General features: G+C 43.3%; 1 protein-coding gene across 1 annotated transcript in view; it reads left to right on the forward strand.

Annotated features, from left to right (window-relative positions):
* Nucleotides 1-1432: 1432 nt before the first annotated feature.
* Nucleotides 1433-23639, forward strand: part of Bloc1s5 (biogenesis of lysosomal organelles complex 1 subunit 5) — a 37732-nt gene continuing 15525 nt past the window's right edge. The window contains exons 1-3 of the mRNA XM_034511129.2: nucleotides 1433-1603; nucleotides 5340-5422; nucleotides 20228-20357. Of these exons, the coding sequence (XP_034367020.1) occupies nucleotides 1492-1603; nucleotides 5340-5422; nucleotides 20228-20357 (325 nt within the window). The 5' untranslated portion in view covers nucleotides 1433-1491. The remainder of the gene's footprint in view (nucleotides 1604-5339; nucleotides 5423-20227; nucleotides 20358-23639) is intronic.

Below are 23639 nucleotides of genomic sequence, written 5' to 3' on the forward strand. Positions count from 1 at the left end.
TTTCCAAAGTGTTAATTTTCGCACCTAGAATATCTTTATCACTTACAACACAAAGCTGGCAAATTTCAGAAGTGAAATCCAGAATCAACACTTTTTAAAAAACAGCCACATTAATGTAAGAAAAGCATTCACTTTCAGCATATTGTAGTGAGTCTTCACCGTCCACAGTCTTAAGGGAAATTATATCTACAGTGCAGAAAAAAAATGATTAAATAAGACCTTTCTTGAAAGTAGAGAAAATAATAAATGCCTTTAAGAACTATGATTTCTATATATTGATTAAAAACTAAGAAATGGAATTTTGTATTTGTCCTTCTTTTTGGATTTATCACTATTTCTGCTAGGAATCCCCAAATTCCTGCTTCACCTAGTCATTCTCTCATGTTTCCATGTCTCATTTCAAGACTGGAAACAAAACTCTTGTCTTTTCTGGGAAGTCTTTCCTGATCCCCTCAACCGATAGTGTACACAGGTATGTAATGATTCCCCTTCCTGTCATTTATGTTGCTTTACATTCCTCCTTCAGCACTGGACTAAGACTCTATAGGATGACATTGTTCAGAAGAGAGGAGCAGAGGGAGAAGTCACAGCCGAGTCCTTAGAAAGAACCCCTGGATGAACAGGAAGTAAAAGCCAGTGGGAGGTTGTACATTGCTCTTTGTGAAGCATGAACATTTGTTGAGAAAATGAACATTATGGAATATATCAGATGTCAGGACTTAGGTGTGTAGCAACTGGATGCTTGTTCCTTCGTTTTCTATCAATTCAAGCAACCAATTCTTTTCATAATTGTATTTTTAGTCCACATAACACTGTAATGAAGGTTGAAATTTTGTAAATAGAAAATCCTCAGCAGATATTTTTTCTAAGTATGATCATAAGCAAACCTGGTGAAAATAAAGCACGGGAGCATAGGGTTGTAATTCCAGGAAGCAGAAGGCTGAAGCAGGCTAGCCTAGGATGCATACGGAGTCTAATTTAGGGAGACCATCTAAAAAAACCAAACCAACCAAACCAACCAACCAACCAAACAAACAACCAAACAAACAACAAAAAACTAAACAAAACAAAAAACTTACTTAACCTCTAATTATGTTGCTTAATTTTTAAAACTTATGATCTGTCACTACATGTTGCTATGATGACCCTAATGTGACAATTCATGGCAAAATGCTTTATAAAATAGTAAAAATGTATAAACTATGTATATACTACTAATAATGTTATTCTTCTGCTTCAACCACAGTGAGTTAGTTCCTGCAGGCGTAGGATGAAATAACTGAGAAACGTGTAACTTTCAAGCACCTCCAGTACTGAGAGCATCTGCCCTAATCCGGCATGGCCGCAACGGCTACGCTCGGAGCGCCTTTCCGGAACCCAACGTCTCTGACGCCCTGTGATGACGTAACACCCGCGAGCCCGTGTCTCCCTGAAGAGCCTCCGGGTTCGCGCCTGCGCCGTGGACGCCGCGGGTGGGCGGAACTGGTCGGGATGAGTGGCGGAGGGACAGAGACCCCTGTAGCGTGCGAGGCCGCCCAGGGCGGCGGCGGCAAGAAGCGGGATTCGCTGGGGACTCCGGGTGCAGCGCACCTCATTATCAAGGGTACGGAGTAGAGGGCGTGGTCCTCCGTGCGGGGTGGGGGAGCGTGCTGGGGACCGCCCCTCCCGGTGCTCCCTGACTCTCCCGCCGCCCTCAGCTGCCTGGCCGGCCTCAAGCCGAGAGGTCCCAGCTCGCACGACCCACTTCAATGCCGTGGGCGAAGGGCGCACGAGTGGACAATGGGAACTAGTTGAGCCCCACACAGTCCCATAGTAGGGTAACTTCGATCCTTCACCCTCTTGTTCTCTGTCCTCTGCGCCTGGGTCATGCCAGGAAGAAAGGACACTTGGGAAAACGTCCTGAAACACAGCGCTCAGTACCAAGGAGTGCACCGGTCTGACCTGTCCCCTTTGAGCGTTAGATTTCGACCTATTACAGTAACAACTAGGTTTAATTCCTAAACCTCTGAAGTCCCTGTTTCCCGCGAAGATGCCAACAATTGCAGTTTCCACGGATTCCCTTAACTTTAATCCTGCTAATCCCGCCTATCCCACGAACTTTCCGCTACAGTGCCTGGAGAGTGGTGTCTTTACCGCAAGCTCGCTTTCCATTTTAGTATTCCGTGATCTGTGGGCAGCCCCAGCTGAGCTGGCTGTGACTGTTTAAACTGTGTTTCACACTGTCTCTTATGTTTAATTTGGGGGCAAGTAGTATTGTGTGTAGATTAAATTTACGTTTAATTTGGGGGCAAGTAGTATTGTGTATGTGTGTATGTGTTAAGACTAAGAATCCTTTCTCTGTGCAATCTTAGTGAAGATTAGTCGTTTGATGGCTGTTGTTGGACTACCATCACTCCACCCGCAAATCTTTTTCATCTTGCAAAACTTTGTACATATTAAACCATAACTCTTCATACCTAACCTCTCTGACCCAAACTGATCTATCTGTGAATTTGACTGGCCCAGGGCCTCTGAGGACTTGGATAGCCCCACTCTTGGAAATAATACTGCTGTGAATATGAACACAGACATCTTTTTGAGGCCCTTTGTTCGGTTCTTAGGAATGTCTCTCCAAAAATGGGTTTCTGGGTCATATGATGATTTTTAAACTTTCTGAGGAATTGACATGTCCTGTATTTGCTACACCATTTTCTATTCACTTGTCACCAGCACTTGTTATTTTCTGTCTTTGGTACTAGTTTTTATGGGTGTGAAATGATGCACCCTGTTTTGATTCATATTTCCTGTAATATTTGGTGGTGAGTGTTTTCTTATGTACTTAGTGACTACCTATTTTTTTTAGGTAGTCATTTGATGTCCATTTAAGCCCTTTTCTCGTGTAAGTTGATTCTGTTATTGAGTTACAGTTCTTGATATATTCTTGGAAGGCTATACCATACCATCAATGCTGTTCTGTTTATATCCTCAGTATCCTTGAGCAGGAGTTTGCAGGCATTTTTCCCCCATTTGCCCGGTTGCCTATCATTCTGTTGATTGTGTCTTTTGAGGCAGAAGTTTTACATTTTGAACAGTACTATTTTGTTGTTACTCCCCTCTCCTCCAGCACTGGAGATCAAGCCAAGGCCTCCCACATCCTAGACAAGTAACGTACCTTGTCTCGATACATCACCAACTCCCTTTTCTGTTTTTATTTTGAGACTGGTTCTCACTTTCACTTTCAGGACTCAAACCCACAGCCTTCCTTCCCTTTCTTAGGAACTGAGAGAGTTGCGATTCTGTTTGGCCTCATCCTGTAGTGCCATAGATCTTTCATCAAAGCACTTCTCTGTGATTTTGTGAGGAGATATTTGTCTAGCTTTCACATTAAGTTACAAACAAGCAGAGATCAAAGGATTATATATTTCAGTACAAATTTTTTTACATACCAAACAGTAAAAGAATGTATATAGCCTGGCTAGAGTTGGATATCTATAGAAATCTGTATTTTACATATGCATGGTTAAGCTAGCAGAATTTATACTTAATATTCAGACTCTTACAAACTCTGAATTATTATAGCAAACTTGTTATAATGTCATGCATAACATAACTTCTGTGCTAATGTGTATTTCAAAATATGTCCCCCCATAGTTTCCCTCAGTTGCGGTTTTAGAAGTGCCTGATAATCTACTTCTGTGTAGAACTGAATTTTCTGTGGAGTCTTAAGTGGGTTTCTTTTTATCACCAGGCTGCAGAAGCAGATGTCTCTAAAACGACAACCCTTGACTGCTTCTCAGTCATGTGGAAAGAGATGGTAACTCATGGGTGCTGTGTAAATATCACAAACAGCTTGCCCTAGGAGACACTCACGGGGGAGGAGGTGGTCTGGGGACCTTGGGGACCCCTCTGGTGCTTCAGGAACACAGCATGTGGACTGTTCAGAAACCTGGGAAGAAGCTGGTGAGAATGAAAGCCAGTGTCGGGTTCGATGTTGTAGAAGAAAACAGACATTAAGCTGGGGTATAGGGATCAGTCCGTGGCAACTGGAGGGCCTGCATCAGGATGCCTGAGGCAGCGTGCTGTGTTTAGAAAACTGCAGCTCAGCTGGAACAGAAGACCTCAGATAGACTTTTGGAGCTGACCTGTGTATGTCCTGTTGGCCGGTTGTGCTAGAGTTTGTACAAGGTCCATAAAGTCTTACACATGCTTGGTCTCACTCAGGCAGTCCTGACTCCTAGTACACTAGATCCAGGATCTGAATAGTGAACTCTGCACACCGTATTTCTCAATAGAACTTTCTTCATGAAAGAAAACTCCAAATAGCTTCTTACAGAAGTGATGTAGGTAATAACCTACTGAGAGATTTAAACAGAAATTGTCCTTTTTTATATTGTTTTTTTTAGCATATTAACATGATATATCTTAATAAAACTTATAAAAACAGAATTAGAATCTGATCCATTTAAAAAATTACACACACATACACATGAATATAAGGCATACATGTTTTTATTTGGGCATTTAATTTCTCTAGCTATTTTGAGGTTTATATCTTAAACTAGTTGTTGCTAAGAAGAATGAATAGACCCATTCACCCAATGGGTTAAAATTCAGAATTCTTTTCATAGCTATGGCTTTTTCAGATCTAGTATAAAGTAAAGATGCTTAACACCAGCACTTACCACCCACCTTCACACATAAATCTCTAACAAGCCCACTAGAGAAACCAACCTAGAATGTGCAAAGCCCCGGTCAAGGCCAATCCCCAGTGCTTCAAAAGCCCCACCATGTACCTTTCTCTACTGAACTTTCATTACCCTCTCTATATTACCCTCTATTCTGATTTGGTGTGTACCAGAGGAATTGTCATTTTGCATATCTTTAGAGTTTATGCAAATGGATTTACTTCTTTTGAAGCTTGCTTCTATTCAACATTGTAATTGTGAGATTTATCCATGTTAATAGGTGTCAGTCTGGTGTATGCGTTTTAAATCTCTGCTCACCATATTCCATTGTGTGACTGTTTAGAATGTTACTTTTTAAAAATTTTCTTTTGGTAGTACACATATGCCTCAGCAAATATTTATAGATGTCATGTTCATTTGTGTGAGTTTATTCTTCTACGTTATATATTTCAGCGTGGATGTGTATCTTCAGCTCTGTTAGATATAGTTAGATGGCTCTCAAAAGTAGTTCTACCAACTAACACACACTGGAAGTGGAGACTATTCCCTCCTGATCCATGGTCTGAACTGGAGTTTAACCTATCTTCCTGTTCGTAGAGGAGGGAAGGAGTAAAACAGGCCAGAGATTGCACCACTGAGTGTCAATTAATCCTTGATTCTATTTTATCTTTCTAGATCTTGGAGAAATTCATTCAAGGCTGCTGGATCACAGACCAGTTACCCAAGGTGAAATCCGTTACTTTGTAAAAGAATTTGAAGTAAGTATCTAAAACTTACTTTGTTAAAAAGCATTGCCCTAATTGTTAATGAACTAACATACAGAAGGGTAATTCCTAAGGTCTAAAACCTGACTTTATGTCTTCCAAATATATGTATCAAAAATTATGAGAAGATAAAAAGTACTTGTTAAATGCAAGACCAGACAACAGGAGATAGAGGGCCACATTCTGGTTCCTACTCCAGACTATTTAATATTTGTCAATTGTGAACTGTTTTCCCTATGAAGTCAGATAGAGTGGGAAAAAGGAGCTCTTAGGGATTGATGGGTCTGAGTCTTCAGATGCATTTGTTGTGGTTTTCCTTGGTTGGAGCATGAACCATCAAGCCGAAATCTAAGAACTCTGCTTCGCGTCAGGCAGCTCATGGTCACCTGTAACTCTAGCTCCACGGAATCCAGCAGCCTCTTCTACCCTCAGGCACTGTATTTACACTGCATTTATAGACACAGACACAAAGACATACATAATTAAAAACAAAAAGAAAAGAAAAGTAAAAATGGTGATATGTATAACTTCATTAGTTTTAGGGTGCTCTGGACACACATAATCCACTAATGCTTTGAGAGACTACAATATGATCATGATCAATTTTGTAGTTAAACCTAATGAAGATAATAGATACACCTCAAATAAGAGATGTTTCTCTACCTTAAGGGATTCATAAGGAGACAGAGAAATGGTTGCTATTGTCATTGGTAATGGTGGAGTGTGTGTGTGTGTGTGTGTGTGTGTGTGTGCATGTGTGCATGTGTGTGTGTCTGTGCATGGGTGCATGCATGTGTCCTTTTTCTGGGCAACTATAATAGGACCTTGCAGCATCCTTCTCATCTGTCTTGAGCTTTGTGGCCTTGGTGATGGGTGACTGCTCTTTACTCTCTCTTAAGTTGTTCCACCGCACACTCAGATTTTCTCCATATATTCAATGGAGGTGCCAGGATTTGTGGACGTGACCTAGGAATGGAATTCTGATCAGACTAAGAAAAATGTAGACCATGGTGTTGTGGGTCATTGGTGTCCCTTTCTTCTCTCCTTCCTTAGCTGGTCTGTCATCCTTCAGTCCCAGTCATAGTGCACTTTACCTACCTTTGCCATTTATATATATTGTGTGTCCTCTTTGATGGTTCACAGCTTACAGGGCTATTTGAAAAAATATGTAAAGCTGACAGGGATCTCTCTGGGTTTTTCTTTTTCTGTTCTTCCCTTTATGTCTCCACAAAGGTTTAAGCTGACATTCTTGTTGGCTTTACCTGTCAGCTTGATACAGCTGAAAGTCACCTGAGATGAGAGTTTCAACAGAAGGATTGTCCAGATCAGATTGCCCTCTGGGCATGTTGATGGGGGATTGTCTTGGTTCCTTATTAACCTTGATTCTTAACTTTGGGCAACACCATGCCCTGAGCAGGTGGTTCTGGGCTGTACAGAAAGCTAAGTAATCATGAGGCTGCAAGTGAGCATTCTTGTGTGGTTTTGTTTTTGTTTTTGTTTTTTTCCTCATGAGACTCGGGCAGAGTCACATGGGAGACGTGGGATTTGAACCGGGAGAGAGAGAGAGAGAGAGCAAAGGGCGCAGGCTCACCCTCTGGAGGTGGCTGCGCCACCCATTCTTGTGTTTCCACTCCAGGTTCCTGCCCTGTTGTTCTTCAGTGATGTACTATGACCTGGAAGTAGAAGCCAAACAAAGCCTTTCTTCCCATAGCTGTCTTGGAAGGTGTGCTTTCTCAGCAACAGAATCAAACTTGAGCCGCAAACATGTTGCACTTTAGTTTCTTGGCATCACCATTAGCCATCTTGACTGATTTAGTTTTTCTTAACTGTGGAGTTGCAAGTTTTTTTCCCTTCATTCTAGCAACTACATGGTCATCAAGTTTACCTCCCAAACCACTTTTTAAATCTTCTTATGAGTGGCCCTGCCCATTTCCAGCCCTCCATCAGCCCTCTCTCTACACCTTCAGGAGCATAAAGCACAGCCTATTTATTCAAGTTCTGTATGTCAGAAGTCTGCATATGGGGTGGCCAAGACCTTAGCTCAGTGTCTCAGGAAGCCAGAGTCAGGGTTCATTCTGAACCCTGCATGCTGCATTCTGCCCTGTGGCTCAGGACCCTCTTCCAAACCCACACATCCGTAGTACTGTTCAGCTCTTCTCTGGAGGCCACTTTCAGCTTCCAGAAGAGAACTGTAGTCCATGTCACACAGGTTCTACCTTCAGAGCTAGAATAGGAAGGACAGTCTCCCTCACTTGGAATTCTTCTTATGCTCTAGATCTCTGGCAAGAAGAGCTCCATCTCTGTTCAGGACTCACCTTACAAGTCAGGCCTCCACAGATAACCACCCTATAGTCACCTAGCTGGAGCCGTTAATGTATCCATAACTACTTCACAGTAGCACAATAAGGTTGAATTAACGGGTGGGCCTGTGTGCCCCGGGGGTACAGACCTAGGCAGCCATTTAGACTTCTGTTGGCCAACCTGGCTGTGTTCTTGTCATTTACCTTGCTGGCCTCCATCACTAGACTGTTGACTTCAGACCTATGGTATTCTCTTTGTATCCAAAACACCTGCAACAGTGTCTGGCTGAGGGAACAATCTTAAAACCTAGGTTTTTGTGACAGTCAGTGAATGACCTTTCTCAGAGGTCATCCTTTGTGTTAGTTTTGCTATTAAGACAATACTTCAAAGGACGTAATTTATTGAAATAGCTGTAGAAGTTTGAAATTAAGGTGGCTTTTGTAACCCAAGTTCTTACTTCATAAAGATTGAGTCAAGGCATGGAAATCAGTGAACTAGCAGCTGAGTCATCCCTAAAATTCAGAGCCCCTGGCACGCTAATGCTGGCGTTCTCAGGAACAATGGAGATGTTTTCTGTAAATACATTATACAAATGAAACTAACTCCTGAAAAGAAATTTACATCTATGTTTTTTATTATTCTGTGTCCAATTGAAGTCTGGCCCTCTTTTGACTGGAATGTAAGATAGTTGTCATGGGACAGTGGACATACGTTAAAGAGGAGGTTTAAGCCCTCCAAGGTCTTGTCAAGAAGACAAAAAGAGTAGAAAGAGCATAGCACTCTGCCATCCATGCCTGGGGTCAAGCCCTGTCCCCTCTTACCAGCTATGACTGTCACTCTGCCGTCCATGCCTGGGGTCAAGCCCTGTCCCCTCTTACCAGCTATGACTGTCACTCTGCCGTCCATGCCTGGGGTCAAGCCCTGTCCCCTCTTACCAGCTATGACTGTCACTCTGCCGTCCATGCCTGGGGTCAAGCCCTGTCCCCTCTTACCAGCTATGACTGTTTGCTTTGCAAGGCTCAGTTTCCTTAGCACTAAAAATGGCAACAGTAATACAGACTGCAGAATGAAGGTTTCTGTGAAGGTTTAATGAGATTTCATTTTAAAATTGTTTTTCTGTGGGTGTTGATAAAATGTTTATGTTGTTGAAAGATGATAGTAAGTACAGCAAATACAACGTACTAATTTTGTAACTCAGTTTTTTTTCTTTTACAATAATTTAAACGAGTTTGGATTCAGCTTTGTCCCCCTTCAGCCTGGACTGAACAACTCAGAAGGCATCACAGATTGCTGTATCATCCCTGCACAGGCTCTGTGCGGATTTCTCTGTGTCATTCTTACTCTAGTGTCCTGCTGCCAGTGTGAGCACTGGGCTCAGTTCAGCCTCTTTATCTGAGATTTATTTCTTTTATCTTTATGTGGATGAGGATTTGCCTTGGTGTATGCGTATGGCCCGTGTGCATGCCTGGGGTTGCAGACAGCAGAAGAGGGTGCCGATTCTTAGAACTGGAGTCAGGAATGATTGTAAACAACCACATAGCTGCTGAGAACAGAACCTGGGTGTTTTGCAGTAGCTATGAGTGCTCCTAGCAGCTGAGCCATCACCCAACCCCTGGGGTCACCTTTTAATAACTCTAAATAAAATAGGGAGTGCCTAGACAAATGTTATAAGCATATTCTCCACACCTCCCCTTCTTCTTTCCCATCTCCTCCCCTCTGGCTTTTTTTGAGGACTCTCTACACCCTACTCTGTAGGTCAAGCTGGTCTGAAACTCACAGAGATTCTCCTGCCTCTGCCTCATCAATGCTGAGATTAAAAGCATGTGCCACCATGACCAGGTTGTATTAGCATTCTCTTGGGAAAATGTTTACCAAGGGCCTTCTGAGATGGGTCTGCAGATAAAGACCTGCTGCTAAGCCTAGCAACTTCATTTTGATACCCAGAACCCACAAATCCACAAACCCACAAGGTATCAGAGAACTGCTTCTTATAAGTTGTTCTCTAACTTTTACATGTATGTGTGCACAAGCATGTAAGACACATATACACACATACATACAAACCCATACAAACCCATACACACACACAAAGAGTAAGTATAAAATACTTTGAAAAAGAAAAATTTACTAAAGAATATGTTTTCCACATTGGCCATGACAGATGGAACCATATAGAGAGAGTTAAACAAATATGTTGAGAATTTGTGTAAGTCACATGTTAGGAAATAAAATTATATGGTAAATAAAACAGATACACAAACATGGCAAACCCCTCCCCCCATCCCAGGAACTAACTCATCTTGAGGAACTTCTTACTGAAGAATCTTCTTTTAGGGCTGGAGAGATGGCTCAGTGGTTAAGAGCACTTACTCCTCTTCCAGAGGCCCTGAGTTCAATTCCCAGCAACCACATGGTGGCTCACAGCCATCTGTAATGGGATCTGACCCCCTCTTCTGGTGTGTCTGAAGACAGCTAGAGTGTGCTCATACACATAAAATAAATAAATCTTTAAAAAAAGAATCTTCTTTTAAGGACACAGAAATTGAATTTTGGCCTTTGATTTGCTCTTTCTGACAAGTGCTCGGTCTGTTCTTTTCACACACTGACCTTCCGTGTTTCTCCTCTCAAGGGCTTACATAGTAAAGCACAGAAGTTTTTCTGAGTCAGCATCTGCCCGATTCCTGCTCGATATTCCACAGATTAGAAGGAGAAGGCTGGGGCCTGGAGGGGTGACTTAGCTGTTAAAAGGTCAAAACTGCTCTTTGAGAGGACCCAAATTCACAAGCTGTGAGGTGGCTCACAGCTGTCTGTAACTCCAGTTCCAGGGGCCCAATTCTGTGTCCTAGTCTATGTGGGAACCAGGCATGCATGTGGCACAAATGCGAACAACATACAGCAAATACTCTCATGCTTATGACTTAAAACTAAATCTAAAGACCAACAAACAAACAAACAAAGGAGAGAAAGATGGAATGCAGTCCAGAGACTTGGGAGTCTAGCACTGTCTACAGAGCTTGCACACAGACAGTAACAAACATTCCCTTCTCCCAGGGATCCATCTCACTGAGGAGAGAGGCAGCAGAGCCTGCTCTCTGTCTCTGCTGCTCAGGCAGTTCACCTTAGGAAAAGCTGACCAGAAGCTCCAGCTCATTTTCTTTCTAAGTTTTTCTCTACGAAAGACAAACTAAGTACCACATGGTGGCAGCGTTTCTCAGAATTCTTCAAGCACGGGCAGACTGTGACAGGTTCTATCTTCTTTGGTGTTGAAGAACAGTCGGCAGCCTTTCTCCTAACTTTAGACAGTTTCTCCCTGTATTCCAGTGATCGTGACAGGCAAAGCTTGGGATTGTGTGCAGCCCCTGTTAGGGCACACTCCCACCCCAGCACTTGTGAAAGGCAGTGTGGCAGTTTCCCGGGAGAGGCATTGTCCTTTAAGTCACTGTGGTACTAGCTGTAGATGAGGCACCATGGTCTCTGATAGAGAAGAGAGGGTAATCCTGTGTTATTGTATTAGAATGTACTTGCCATACCCCCCTTCAGTGCTTTGCCAAATACTTGCCAAACACCCAGGCATCTCACTGGGAGTAGGTTTAGTTACTAGGAACAGATACATGGCTTCAAAAAGTGTTTGTTTTTCTTGCATAGTCCTGGGACAGATCTGGAAAGTCCAGGGCTGGCATGGTGACTCTATGATGTCAGCTGCTTCCAGCCTGTCTCCTTGGCACATAGCCCTTACACTTAAAAGTGGCTATGGAGCTTCAGTCATTATGTCTCCACTTTGTGTGGTAAAAGAGAGGGCCAGTAGGAAGCAGCAGCCAGCCTCTGTTAGAGGCATCTGATTACCCCAGACACAGTGCAAGTGTTGGTAACATGGAATAAGAATGATGCAGAAGTGTCTGTCTGTCTGTCATACCACACATGGGAAAGTAAGTGACAGATAACCTTCACAGCCTGAAAGCTTCAACTGCAAATTCATAATGTGTACAAGAAGAAATAAATGCAAATCAAGAGCTGCCCTACTTCAGAGTAGAGTACAGTACTCCAGGAACAGTTCCCTGCGGGGCTCCACAGGAGGCTGCCATAGAAGAGTGACATTTGAGCAGAGAGAGGCCCTCCAAGTGTGGCAGAAATGCTGTAATGCAGCAATCAGAAGGAATTGCCTTCATGGATATGGCCGTCAAGTAGTGGACATGGAGGTACACTGTAATCCCAGAACTTGGAAGGGAAGTTCAAGGCCAGTGTGGAATCTCTAGTGAAACTCGGTCTTAGGAGACAAGGTAAACACATTCAAACGTGAGATGAACTGGTCCAGGGAGACCTCGTTCAAGGCAGCCCCACGTGGAATTTCATGGCATCCTGACCTTTCATCCCGTGAGGCTGATTAGTGTTGAGACTAAGAGCTGGATTTAGTTGTTGGTCCTTTCCCCTAATGCCATCAAGATACATCTCTAGGAGAAAAGTTACGTACCAGTATCAGTAGTTACTAACAGTGTAAGTGCTTATGGCTAGGCATTGTTTTAAGTATGTTACACTTTTTTTATTCAGTTCAACTTGAATTAAGGAGTTAAAGTATATGTAGTGTTATGAGAGGTTACATGCCATTATGTTATTGCTGCTAGGCATTGCTCCAACAATTTTTAACCTGGAAATAAGATACAGCACTTAACGAACACTTCAGCTCAACAACAAGCACTTCTCAGGCAGAAGGGCTCAGTGAAGAGACTCAGCTGTGTAAAAGGCAAGCCACTCCACACTCTTCATTGTGTAAGCTGGTTTTTATCACTAGTGGGCTAAGACTACTCAAGGTTGAGGCAGTTTCTAGACCTGGAGAGCTCAGTAGACTGCTTGCCTAGTATGTGCCTGATCTTCAGGACTGCATAAAGTTGGTATAATCTTGGCAGTCAGAGGTAGAGGCAGAAGGATCAAGGCAATTCTCAGCTATAAAGCAAACTCAAGGCTATCCTGGACTATATGAGACCCTTTCTCACAATAGCAACAACAATAACAATAATAATACAGGATGTAGTGATTGCATGCTTATAACTTTAGTCCTTCAGGGATGGAGACAGAAGGATAAGGAGTTTAAAGTCATCATCAGCTTCGTAGTGAGTTTGAGGCCAGCCTAGGTTCTGTGAGACCCTGTCTTAAAAAAACAAGAAAGAAGTCGGGGAGAGAGAGAGGGAGAGAAAGAGAGAAAGGGGGTGGAGAGAGAGATTGGGGGAGAGAGAGAGAGAGAGAGAGAGAGAGAGAGAGAGAGAGAGAGAGAGCCAATCCAGAAAGAAACAGGAAAATAACAAAAATCTACTTGCTACAGAGTGATTGGTGTCAGTTGTTTGACTATATCTCAAGGGATCCTATTACTCCCCAAGTCTCTGGACTGAGAAGAGCCCTTCCCTGACTGGAGCTACAGAGCTCTGCTCATTTACTTCGTTTCTGCATTGGCAGAATATTCCTCTGCCTGATAATAAATGAATTCACCATAAGGACTGAAATACTTTTCTTAAACTTGACTCTTCCCAGTTCCTGTGCCATCTCGAAGAAGGAGCATTAATGGTATAGTTTTTAATAGCTTAGGTTTTTCTTTGTCACATTTTGTCTCTGGGAATATGCAGCAAAACTCGGCCAGCAAATACAAGCAACAACAAAAATAAGGCCAAGTGGTAATAGCCTCAGAATAGCAAATGGCCAAGCCATCCATGCCTTAAGGCTTCCCTGACATCAGAAATGCCAGAAGTGGGGGAGCAGCAGGGACTTGGGAAGGCCAGAGTGCTCATGCAAACTCTCCAAGCCCCTCAAAATTCCCATCAGACCTATTTAGAAATCCTGATAGGCTATTTGGAGAACAGCAGAGTCCAACAGATGGCATCACAAGCTCCACCTCCACAGAGTGACACCATGGAGGCCAAGGCCACACTGGAGAAGCCTTGGAGCTGAAGACAGGAAAGAGGAAATTTGTAGGAAAGGTATAAGTCAGAATTGGGAAAACTGTCTAGAAGGCTGGCTTCAAACTCAGAGATCACCTGCCTCTGCATCCCAAGTGCTGGGATTAAAGGTATCCACCACCATGCTGCCTAAGAAAAATAAAATGTTAACACTATTTTTGGGGTGAGAATTAAATAAAGAGCCCAGGAATAAATAGTCAAATTATATAGTTCTAAAATAAGGCCTGAGAAGGTTTAACATTGACAAGAGAGGGCCTGGAGAGGAAGGAGTGCATGCGGATGGTGAGTCCAGGTGACCCAAGGCTGACAACAAGCCTGAGAAAAAAATCAAGGTACCAAGAAGAACAAAAGAGAATTCAGAAAAACTTACCTGAAATTGCTAGTGGATTCATATTGAAGTATGTGCTATTTTCTGAGAAGGTTAACCTAGACTACCTGATGCTTGAGACCATTTCTGAAAGAAGAAAAAAAAAACAAAAACAAAAAAACCACCTTGGACTTTATAGGAGAAAAAAATCCTCTGGGCACCCTGGCTAAATGAATAGGCCCTTTGTAAAGGGAAGAAAATCCAACTGTTGGCAGATTTGTCTGTGTTATGCCAGTGGGCTTTGTATCTGGCCCATCTGCACCTTGCTGTAGAAATGACAGACACATGGTTAAGGTTCTGCAGGGCCCCAGGAATGGGATTCAGATGAACTTTTCCTCAGGGCCATTGCACATCAGAAAGCATATCAGAGTTAGACAGACTCTTTCCTGTCAGCATTAACGTGCTCACTGGGGCCAGAGCTGTGGTAGTGGATAAAGGTGTCTGTTGTCAAGTCTGATGACCAGAGTTTGATCCCTGGAACCGACATGGTGGAAGGAGAATCTTGGCCCATTCAAGTTGTCCCCTGGACTACACACACACACACACACACACACCATGGCATGTGTGTGTTGCCCTACCAATAAATAAATGAAAATTTGTGTGTGTGCGTTTACACTTTGCTTTTTGCTTTTTTTTTTTTGTCTTTTGTTTGTTTGTTTGTTTGTTTTTGGTTTTTGGTTGTTTGGTTTTGAGACAGGGTGACAGGGTTTCTCTATGTAGCCCTGGCTGTCCTGGAACCCACTCTGTAGACCAGGCTGACCTTGAACTTAGAGATCTGCCTGCCAAGTGCTGGAATTAAAAGCATGTGCCACCTCACCTGACTATTGTGTTGTTTGTTTGTTTGTTTTTAGAGACAAGGTTTCTCTGCATAGCTCTGGCTGGCTGCCCATAATATATTTTTTTTTTACCTGTTTAGTCATAGAATCAATACTAAGCAGTATAGCCGGATGTGGCAGTGCAGACCTGTGATCTCAACACAGGAGGTGAGAGCAGGTGGGTCTGTGTCTAAGGCCAGCTTCAGTAGCAAAGGGAGTCTGAAGCCAGGGCTACAGAAGACCTTATCTCAACAAACAAACAAAAAAGATTGAGGAGGAGAGAACCAGGGATAGTGCAGTGTTGGTGCAGAGAGGGAGTGATAGAATGTGGAGGGAGATGAGAAGGCCTGTGGAATGGAGGCCGTCCTCCCTCTGTGATTGCCTCGTTAGTAGTACCTGAAATGAGAGGATATACTTGCAAGTCCCATCCTGAGGGAAAAGGACAAACTACAGTAAAAATCAAGATTATCACCTAACACTGACATGCCATGTGTTAGGAACGAACACATGACCCTTTCCCTCACAGGGGTGTTGTGCAAAGTACTAGCATTATCAGCCATGAGAAACAAATTGCGAGCTTTAAAATGTAGTTTCCTGGGCTAGAGAGATGACTCAGTGGTTGAGAGCACACACTGCTCTAACACAGAACCTAAGTTCAATTCCTAGCACCCACATCATGTGCCCCACAACCATCCATAACTCCAGCCAGGGGACCCAATGTACTATTCTGGTGTGTGTGTACTTACAAACACACATACATTTTTACAAATATATAGTTTCCAACTTAGGGTTGTTTGCTTTTGAAAATGTGTAGGAACGGTGCCCATTCAGTACTAAGCATCTTAGGAATATTTTGAATTGAATCTCTTGTCAATCTAGTGATCCAAGGCCCAGTTCTCCTTGCCGTGGCCGTAGGAGGGGAAGCCGTAGCTCCAGGTCAGCTGCAAGATTATTTCAAGACACAAACTGTGAGCATTGTGTCACTAAGGATGTTTGATGAGTTAGGGATTAAATACATTTTCACCTATTATGTCTTCAGTCTTATGTAGGTTTATCAGGGCTTGACCCCTTCATAATGCTTCTGAAAGCATCTGAACCATTCAGAAAGTACCAGAAAAGGGGACAAGTAGACCACACAGAGAGCTATATATATATTACATGTGTGCTTTTGAATTTTGGTAAGGATTTTATTTTGATGTGTAAGTATGTCTGGACAAATGAGTACAGTTTCTGCAGAGGCCAGAAGAGGACATCCGGTGCCATGAAGCTGTATTCCAAGGGTCTGTGAGCCACCGTGGGTGCTGGTAACTGAACTGGCATCCTCTGGGAGAACAGCAAGCTCTCTTAACCACTGAGGTATCTTTCCAGCACTGTGCTTATGACTCTTACTCACGAATGATAAAAGAAACCTCTTCGTATCCCATTCTGTTTAAAAACAAATTTAAAACTATTTGTATACACTCAGCTTTGTGTGTGTCTTTGTGTGTGTCTCTGTGTGTGTCATAAACACATGTGCATAGACTTATCTGTGCATCCAGACATATGTATTCTTATACTTAAACCACTGGCTAAATACATTTAAAAATACACTTAACAGGAGAGAATAAACCAGAATAGGGAGGGAAGATAGACTTCTAGATACATGTTGTTTTACAGATACAATTTTGAAGCCATATAGATATTTTATGTAATTTGAAACAATACTAAATTTCAAAGAGCAATCCCTAAAATCAAATGACATATGAAGAAATCCATCTGTATTTCTGAATGGTGATAGGGTTACTCAGACATTCTTATAAGAAAATTATTTGGCTGGTGCAGAGGTGCATGTTTATCATCCTGGCACTCAGGAAACAGAGGCAGGGGGATTGTGAGGTCCAGGCCAGCCTGGGCTACATATTAAGGCTTGTCTTAGTTAAACAGACAGTGGTTTGTCTGTACATTTATAGTGTAACACACCTTCAGAACAAAAAAAAATCCTTTTAAAAAATTTTAGTTTTTAGTAATCATATTAATATTTCTATTTAAGCCAAAGAAAAAAGAACTAAGTAATTTAGGAACTGAAAGAAGCATACTAAATGAAGGTAATTTGAATTTGGTCAGTATGAACCAAAATGTAACTTTTCTTTATATAAAAACTAAATAATTTCCTAAGCCAGTTAGTTGTTGTAGCTCGTAAACCTAGCACTTGGGAGGCAGAAACAAGAGATTTCAGAGTTCAAGTCCAACCTGTAATACATACTGAGTTCTAAGCTAGCCTGGGTAATAGAGATAAACCCTATGTCAAAAAACACCAGTATTTCCAGCCCTGTCCCCTAACGGTTAATTATGGTGGCCCACCCTGGAGTTGTGAGCAGCCTTCCTATTGTAAATTTTGTCTCTTAACTCCAGTGGTCCTAGAGAGCCAGTGCCAAGCCAAGAGAGAAGTATAGGTAGAATGTGGGCATAAGGTCACACCAAACTGAAGAGCCTGATCAAGAAAGCCAAAGCTCACTGAAGCCGCCACAGCCAGTTGGAGGAGGACCAGGGACCTGCATGAGCTCAGCGTGTTCCTGAGTCCCTGTGGAGTGCAGTGACAGAGAAGCTCAGGTCTGCTGAAACCTGTGGGGTGTGTGCCGTTGGTGCCAGGGAGCCGACGACCACTGCTGCTACTCCCAGTACCACTGACATAGTGTCTCACTTAGCCCAGGCTGGCCTAGAACTGCAACTGAGGATGCCTTTGAGTCCTCCTGCCTCTATGTCCCCAGTGCGATGATCACGGGCATGGGCTACCATGCCCGGTCCAACTCATCATCTTTTAAGTTGGCAAATAAGGAAAGGGAGCTGAGTGTTTTCTTTTGCTTTTCTCATATGAATGTTGCTCAGAGTAGTCAAATCACCAATGAAAGACAGTCTTCACTTTCAGAAGTATCCCTGTAATACATGAAGATGAAACACCACCCCATCCTGTTGAGAGTGGACATCGGCCTCTGGAGACTTCACACAAACAATCAGACAAACCCTGAACTAATTGCACAGTTGGTTCTGACTGCTGACTTACGGAAAGGGAAGAGACAGCAGAGGATGCTGAATTACAGCCCAGAGAGACATTCATTAAAACAGACTGTGGGGAACGGTGCAGAACAGACCACTCGCTGGTTCAGTGACTTGCCAAGGGAAATAAATGGTGATAGAGGAGAAACCTGTACATTGAAAGCACATTGACCAGTTGCAGTGTATGACTCTGTTTTGATTCAAATAAGCTAAGCGTGGGTGAGAAGACCATTTATGGACATTTGAAGGACTGTAACCATACCTACACTTAGTGATATTAAAGATTTGTTACCTGTGGGGTGTGTGTGTGTGTGTGTGTGTGTGTGTGTGTGTGTGTGTGGTGTATGTCTGTAGTGAGACAGAGACTTGTATCTTTTTAGTTTTTAAGATTATTTAATTTTTATGTGTGTGCACCTGCATTATTGTATGTGTACCATGTTCATGGTAGGTGCCCACAGAGATTAGAGGATGCTGGATCCCCTGGAATTGGAGTTACAGATGATTGTGAAGCACCTTGTGGTTGCTGGAAACTGAACCTGAGTCTTCTGGGAGAATAGTTAATTCTCTTACCCACAGAGCCATTTCTCTAGCTCTGTATCTTTCCTCTAAGGATGAGTCTATCTTATCAAGGCATGTGCTGAAACGTTTACAGTAATGTGGTATACTCCCTCGGCTGTGCTTCTCGGTGCCCTGGGGAGCTGTGGTACATGGAGGAAACAGGTCAGCCTGACTTGAGCTTTGCTGGGGTTTATTCATGATGAGAGAGAGGCATTATGCTCTCTCTCAGCTTTTGCATGAGTTTTAAATTTTTCACTATAGAAAAATGTGTAAAATATTTGAAACTAGCCACAGTGGCTTCTTAAACCATTGCATAGAACCTCAGCAATACAACTAATTTGTTATATTCTTATAGCCAAGCTTAGCAACCTTCCTCTTTAATTAACATTTCTATGTTAATTTTAGATTTACAGAAAAATTTCAGAGATAATGACAATGTTTTCATTTATCTGTAACCTATTTTCTCATTCCTAATGTCTTATTTTACCACATTATAAAAACTAAGAAGCAGCATTGACAAATTGCTACTAATATAACACCAGAATTTGCTTGGATTTTACCAGTTTTTCCATGATAATGTCCTTCATGTTCCAGGATCTACTCCAGGGAACCACCTTGTGTTTAATTATGTCTCTGCTGCTGCTTTACTGTGACAGTTGCTCAGTCTTCCCTTGTCTTTCTAGACCAGGCTGGCTCTAAGGTACTAACGCCTCCCCACCCCAGGATTTGTGTGATGTTTTTCTCATGATTAGACTGGGCTTATGGGCTTCGGCAGAGAAGACCCAGAATTGGAGTGGCCCCTTGTCACATCACATCCTGCTCCTGCTGTCAGGGGTTACACTGCCATGTGTTCTACATTGCTTGATGGAGGGAGCACTTGCAGTTTCTTCCTCCCCTGGGGAGCGAAGTGCACTTCTTCAGAAGCAAGTCACTGAGTCTAGCCCACACCTGGCCTGGATGGGGAAAGTGGGCAACACTGAGACCATGTAGGCTCAGTGGTTGGTTGATACACACAAGACTTGGCACAGGGATATGTGTGGCTGTGGTGTTCCAGCAGAGGCTTCCAAGCATAGTGAGCAAGGGAGGTGATGAGAGAGGAGTGCTCCTGGGACAGTAGGACTCCACAGCAACAACTGACTATGCTTGCAAACCATAAACGACCCAGAGCTCTTGAGTAGAGGAGCTGGTGGCATCCTAGCTTGTTGCACAGACACCTCTGCCCAGCATGAGCCAAGATTGCACACACACTGGCATTATTCACATTCTTAGTACAAATACCTTCGGCTCACTGGACTACATTTCCAACCCACATGTAGATTCATACTGGTTAGAGACCTGCTTCCTGGGTAGGTCCCAGCTTTGCAGGCCAACACAGGCCTTTCTAAGGATAGCAGTGTTCACTGCTCATTTTTCCGCATGGTGGGGTGTCAGTCATTACATTGACCATTACATTGACCAAATAACATTGTTATTTTGAAGAGAAAAAAGGCAGACATAAAATCTGTAGCACATAAAAACGGAAGCATCAGAGCTTATTCTAACGAGATGTATAGCCATGTATGTGCCTCTCTTGCCTCTCTAGTATTTCTCCTGTCCGTTTCTGAACACTGCTATAAAATACTCTATTGTAGCTTTTGAAGTGTTTCATGATAAAAATGCCACCAGGTTTGGACCTTTTCAGCCAGAGAATTAAAAGATGTGTGTGCTCACCAGCCTGTCCTCTTGGCACTACAGACAGTAGTTACTAAGACTTGAGATAGTAGTCATTTCTTTTTCTTAATAGGAAAAACGTGGTCTTCGAGAACTGCGAGTTCTTGAGAACTTGAAGAACATGATCCAGGAAACAAATGAGCGCATGCTTCCCAAATGCAGAGAGACCATGCAGGGCGGCCTGGGGGAGACCCTGAAGAGACGTGAGTCTAGCTGCCCTGCAGCCTTGACCTCATTCCCACACCCAGGCGTGTTCTCTGAGTGCTGCTGGGGAGGGGAGCAGAGCTCCTGACTGGGGCTTACCGGGCCGCAGACAGTCTGTCCAGTGTGGTCACTCTACTGGCACCAGGATCCAAAGTAAGCAATGTGCACAAGCATTGCACAAGACGAGCTCTAGGATGGGAGAAAATTCTTGCTTTTTACCTTTAAAGTTTTAAATTTTATCTATAAGAAAATATATGATGACCAGGAAATGAGTTTCTCTTTCAAATGGACTGTGCCCTTTATAAATGTTTATATTTTATCAGTTTTCTCATTAAGGTGACTGTTTCAATGGGAAGAGGTAGCTGACAGTATTTGTTAGTGTTCTTTAATATTAGACTTGAACATAAATAAAAGTTGATGTTAGTGTGATATTAAAATTAGGATGTCAGAGCATCGAAGCTTCTCTTCAGATGTCTACACTAAGAACATGCAGCTTGTCCACAGAGAGATAACAACTGCTAACTGAAGCACTAGGTGAAACTAGCCTGTGAGGGAGGGGACAAAGCCAGCTTGTGAGGGAGGGGGGACAAGGCCAGCCTGTGAGGGAGGGGGACAAGGCCAGCCTGTGAGGGAGGGGGACAAGGCCAGCCTGTGAGGGAGGGGGACAAGGCCAGCCTGTGAGGGAGGGGGACAAGGCCAGCCTGTGAGGGAGGGGACAAGGCCAGGTTGTGAGGGAGGAGGGCAAAGCCAGCCTGTGAAGGAAGGGAACAAGGTCAGCCTGTGAGGGGGGAACAGGGACAGCCTGTGGGGGAGGGACAAGGACAACCTGTGAGGGGGAGAATAAGGCCATCCTGTGAGGGAGGGGATAAGGCTAGCCTGTGAGAGAGGGGGACTAGGTTAACCTGTGAGAAAAGCAGGAGAGAGGCCTCAGTTAGCAGTGGAGTCCCATAGGATCACATGTACTCTGACGCTGGAAGGAGGTTGAAAAAGCTAACTCTTCTAAGATCACATTTGATTTCTTCATGTAGAACAAGTGAGAGGGAGTAGGGGTGGGGGTAAAAAATAAAAATTGGCATTAGGTTTTTGTACTGTGCTTGTTTGTCCACAGTGTTGCATCCTTAGCTGACAAGCATACGTGTGTGTGTGTGTGTGTGTGTGTGTGTGTGTGTGTGTGTGTGTGTCACAGGCACATGTGTGTACGTGAAAGCCAGAGTGTCTCTCCTCACTGGGGCCTGAGGTTCTCAGAGTAAGCCAGGTTGGCTGGCCACCATTGGGCTTCAAGGACCCAACAGTGTCTGCCTTCCCAGTGCTGAAATTAGGTAAGCACTACCGTGCTTCGTATGTTTATGTGAGTCCTAAGATCAAACCCAGTCCCTCATGCTTGTATGGAAAGCACTTCACCAACTGAGCCCTGTCTGCAACCCCCAATTATTATCAGGTGGGACGCGTCTGCAGGAACTGAAAAGAGCCTTTTGACACTGGGAACATCACTAAAGCAATCGAATAAGACAGTGAGAAGCCATGGGCTGCTGACTGATTTTCTTCAGGTGAAGTTAGTCTGCTATCAGGCCTTCCTAATGACGTTGGAAAGTATTACCAGTAATTTAGAGTCTGAACCAAAAGTACGTTTCCTCGAACAGAAGGATTACATTCTAGTGATAGGGATCTGGCCTCTGAAGTGCTGGGTCGTGTTGTTGTTGTGAGAAACTTGGCAGTGGCCTTGGGAGCTATTCTCTGCTAGCAGCAGAAGAAGCTGCTGCAGAAGGCTCCAGAGGGTTGCCTTTGCCTAGTTTGTTAAGGCCTATGGCTCTACTAGAAATAATGACGTATTAGCAAACTGAGGTCTTTTTAATAAGTAACCTGGGTCCAGCTGTCACCCCTAACAGATTGCATTTTTTAAGCTTGACATTTTAAACCCGTGTTAGCTTGTTTGTTTTCATTTGTGTAAAGTCATGTAAACAAGCGTCAACACAGAGTATTTTCTGCTCTAAGTAGACCCTGAAGAGTGATGAGCAGTGGACTCTGTGCCTGTCCACAAACCCTCCGTCTCTGCTCTGTTTGTCTGTGGGAGGCCACTGCTGAGTTCATGAGTTTCTTTGTCTTTGCGTCCCATTTTCCATCTTGTCTGTGTTTTATTGTCATGTTTGGTCTCTTGTTAAAGCGGGGAGACCATGGGGTGTTCTTGCTTTGCTCTGCTCTCTTCTATTTTTTTTTTAAGACTAGATACCTTGGCTTGTTGTCTCATATTTTGTTCTCTTTTCTTACAACTCTAGTTGCTGTTCTACAGATTAAAGTGTCTTAAAGTTTCGCCAACCTGTTTCCTCTAACTAGTTTTTTTGTGAGTGAGTTGGTTAGGGTGTAATCTGGAGTCTCAGCTGTTTACTAGAACTTGTTCAGGCTGGCCTTGGGTTCTTTATCATCTTGCCCACCCTCCTGAGTGCTAGGATTACAGATTTGTTTCACCATACCCATCACTAAATACTAATTCTCATAAGCTTCACTCATTGGAATCTTTACCTGCCTTTTGTTTTGTTTGGTTTGGTTTTTGAGATAGGATTTAGGTATGTAGCCCAGGCTAGCTGAAACTCATGGTAAGCCTTCTTCCTTAGCCTCCTGACTTCTGGGATTACAGACTGCAATGCCAGCTATCCTAACACAGTAAAAAACATTCATTATCATTTCTAATTCATTGTTGAGAAAACTAAAATGTATAGTGATTTAACATTGTGGTTCTCCTGTGATCACAAGCTCTCCTGACTCCCAAACTCAAGTTTAACTTCAGGATGTCTCTTTGTAAACAAGTTTTTCAAGATTTCATATAGCCCACTGTGAACCTGAATTCACTGTGGTAGCTAAGTATGACCTTGAACTTCTGATCCTCCTGCCTTCACCTGAGTGCTAGGACTCAAGGCATGTACTGGCATCCTCAGTGTCGGGATGGAACCAGGCTTGTGTGTGCTAGACAAGTGCTCTGCCAACTAAGCTGCATCTTTGCCATCTCAGGGCGCCACTTTCTGTGCATCTAAGAACAGCTTGCCTTTTCTTCTGGTTCATCACTTTTGGGTTTCTTCCTCCAACACAGGTTCTCCTCCTCAGTCTACTTCAGTCTACTTCAGTAGTTCCTATTTACAGCTGACTTACAGCTACCTTTAATTTTTTTAATATTTATTTCTTGTGTGTGTGTGCATGTGTGTATGCATATGTGTGTGTTCATATACCACCAGCATGTATGTGTGTCCACCATGTGTGTAGATGCCTTCAGAATAAGAAGAGAACATCAG

The sequence above is a fragment of the Arvicanthis niloticus genome, chromosome 8 (genome assembly GCF_011762505.2).
Source record: "Arvicanthis niloticus isolate mArvNil1 chromosome 8, mArvNil1.pat.X, whole genome shotgun sequence".
NCBI classification, from domain to species: Eukaryota; Metazoa; Chordata; class Mammalia; order Rodentia; family Muridae; genus Arvicanthis; species Arvicanthis niloticus.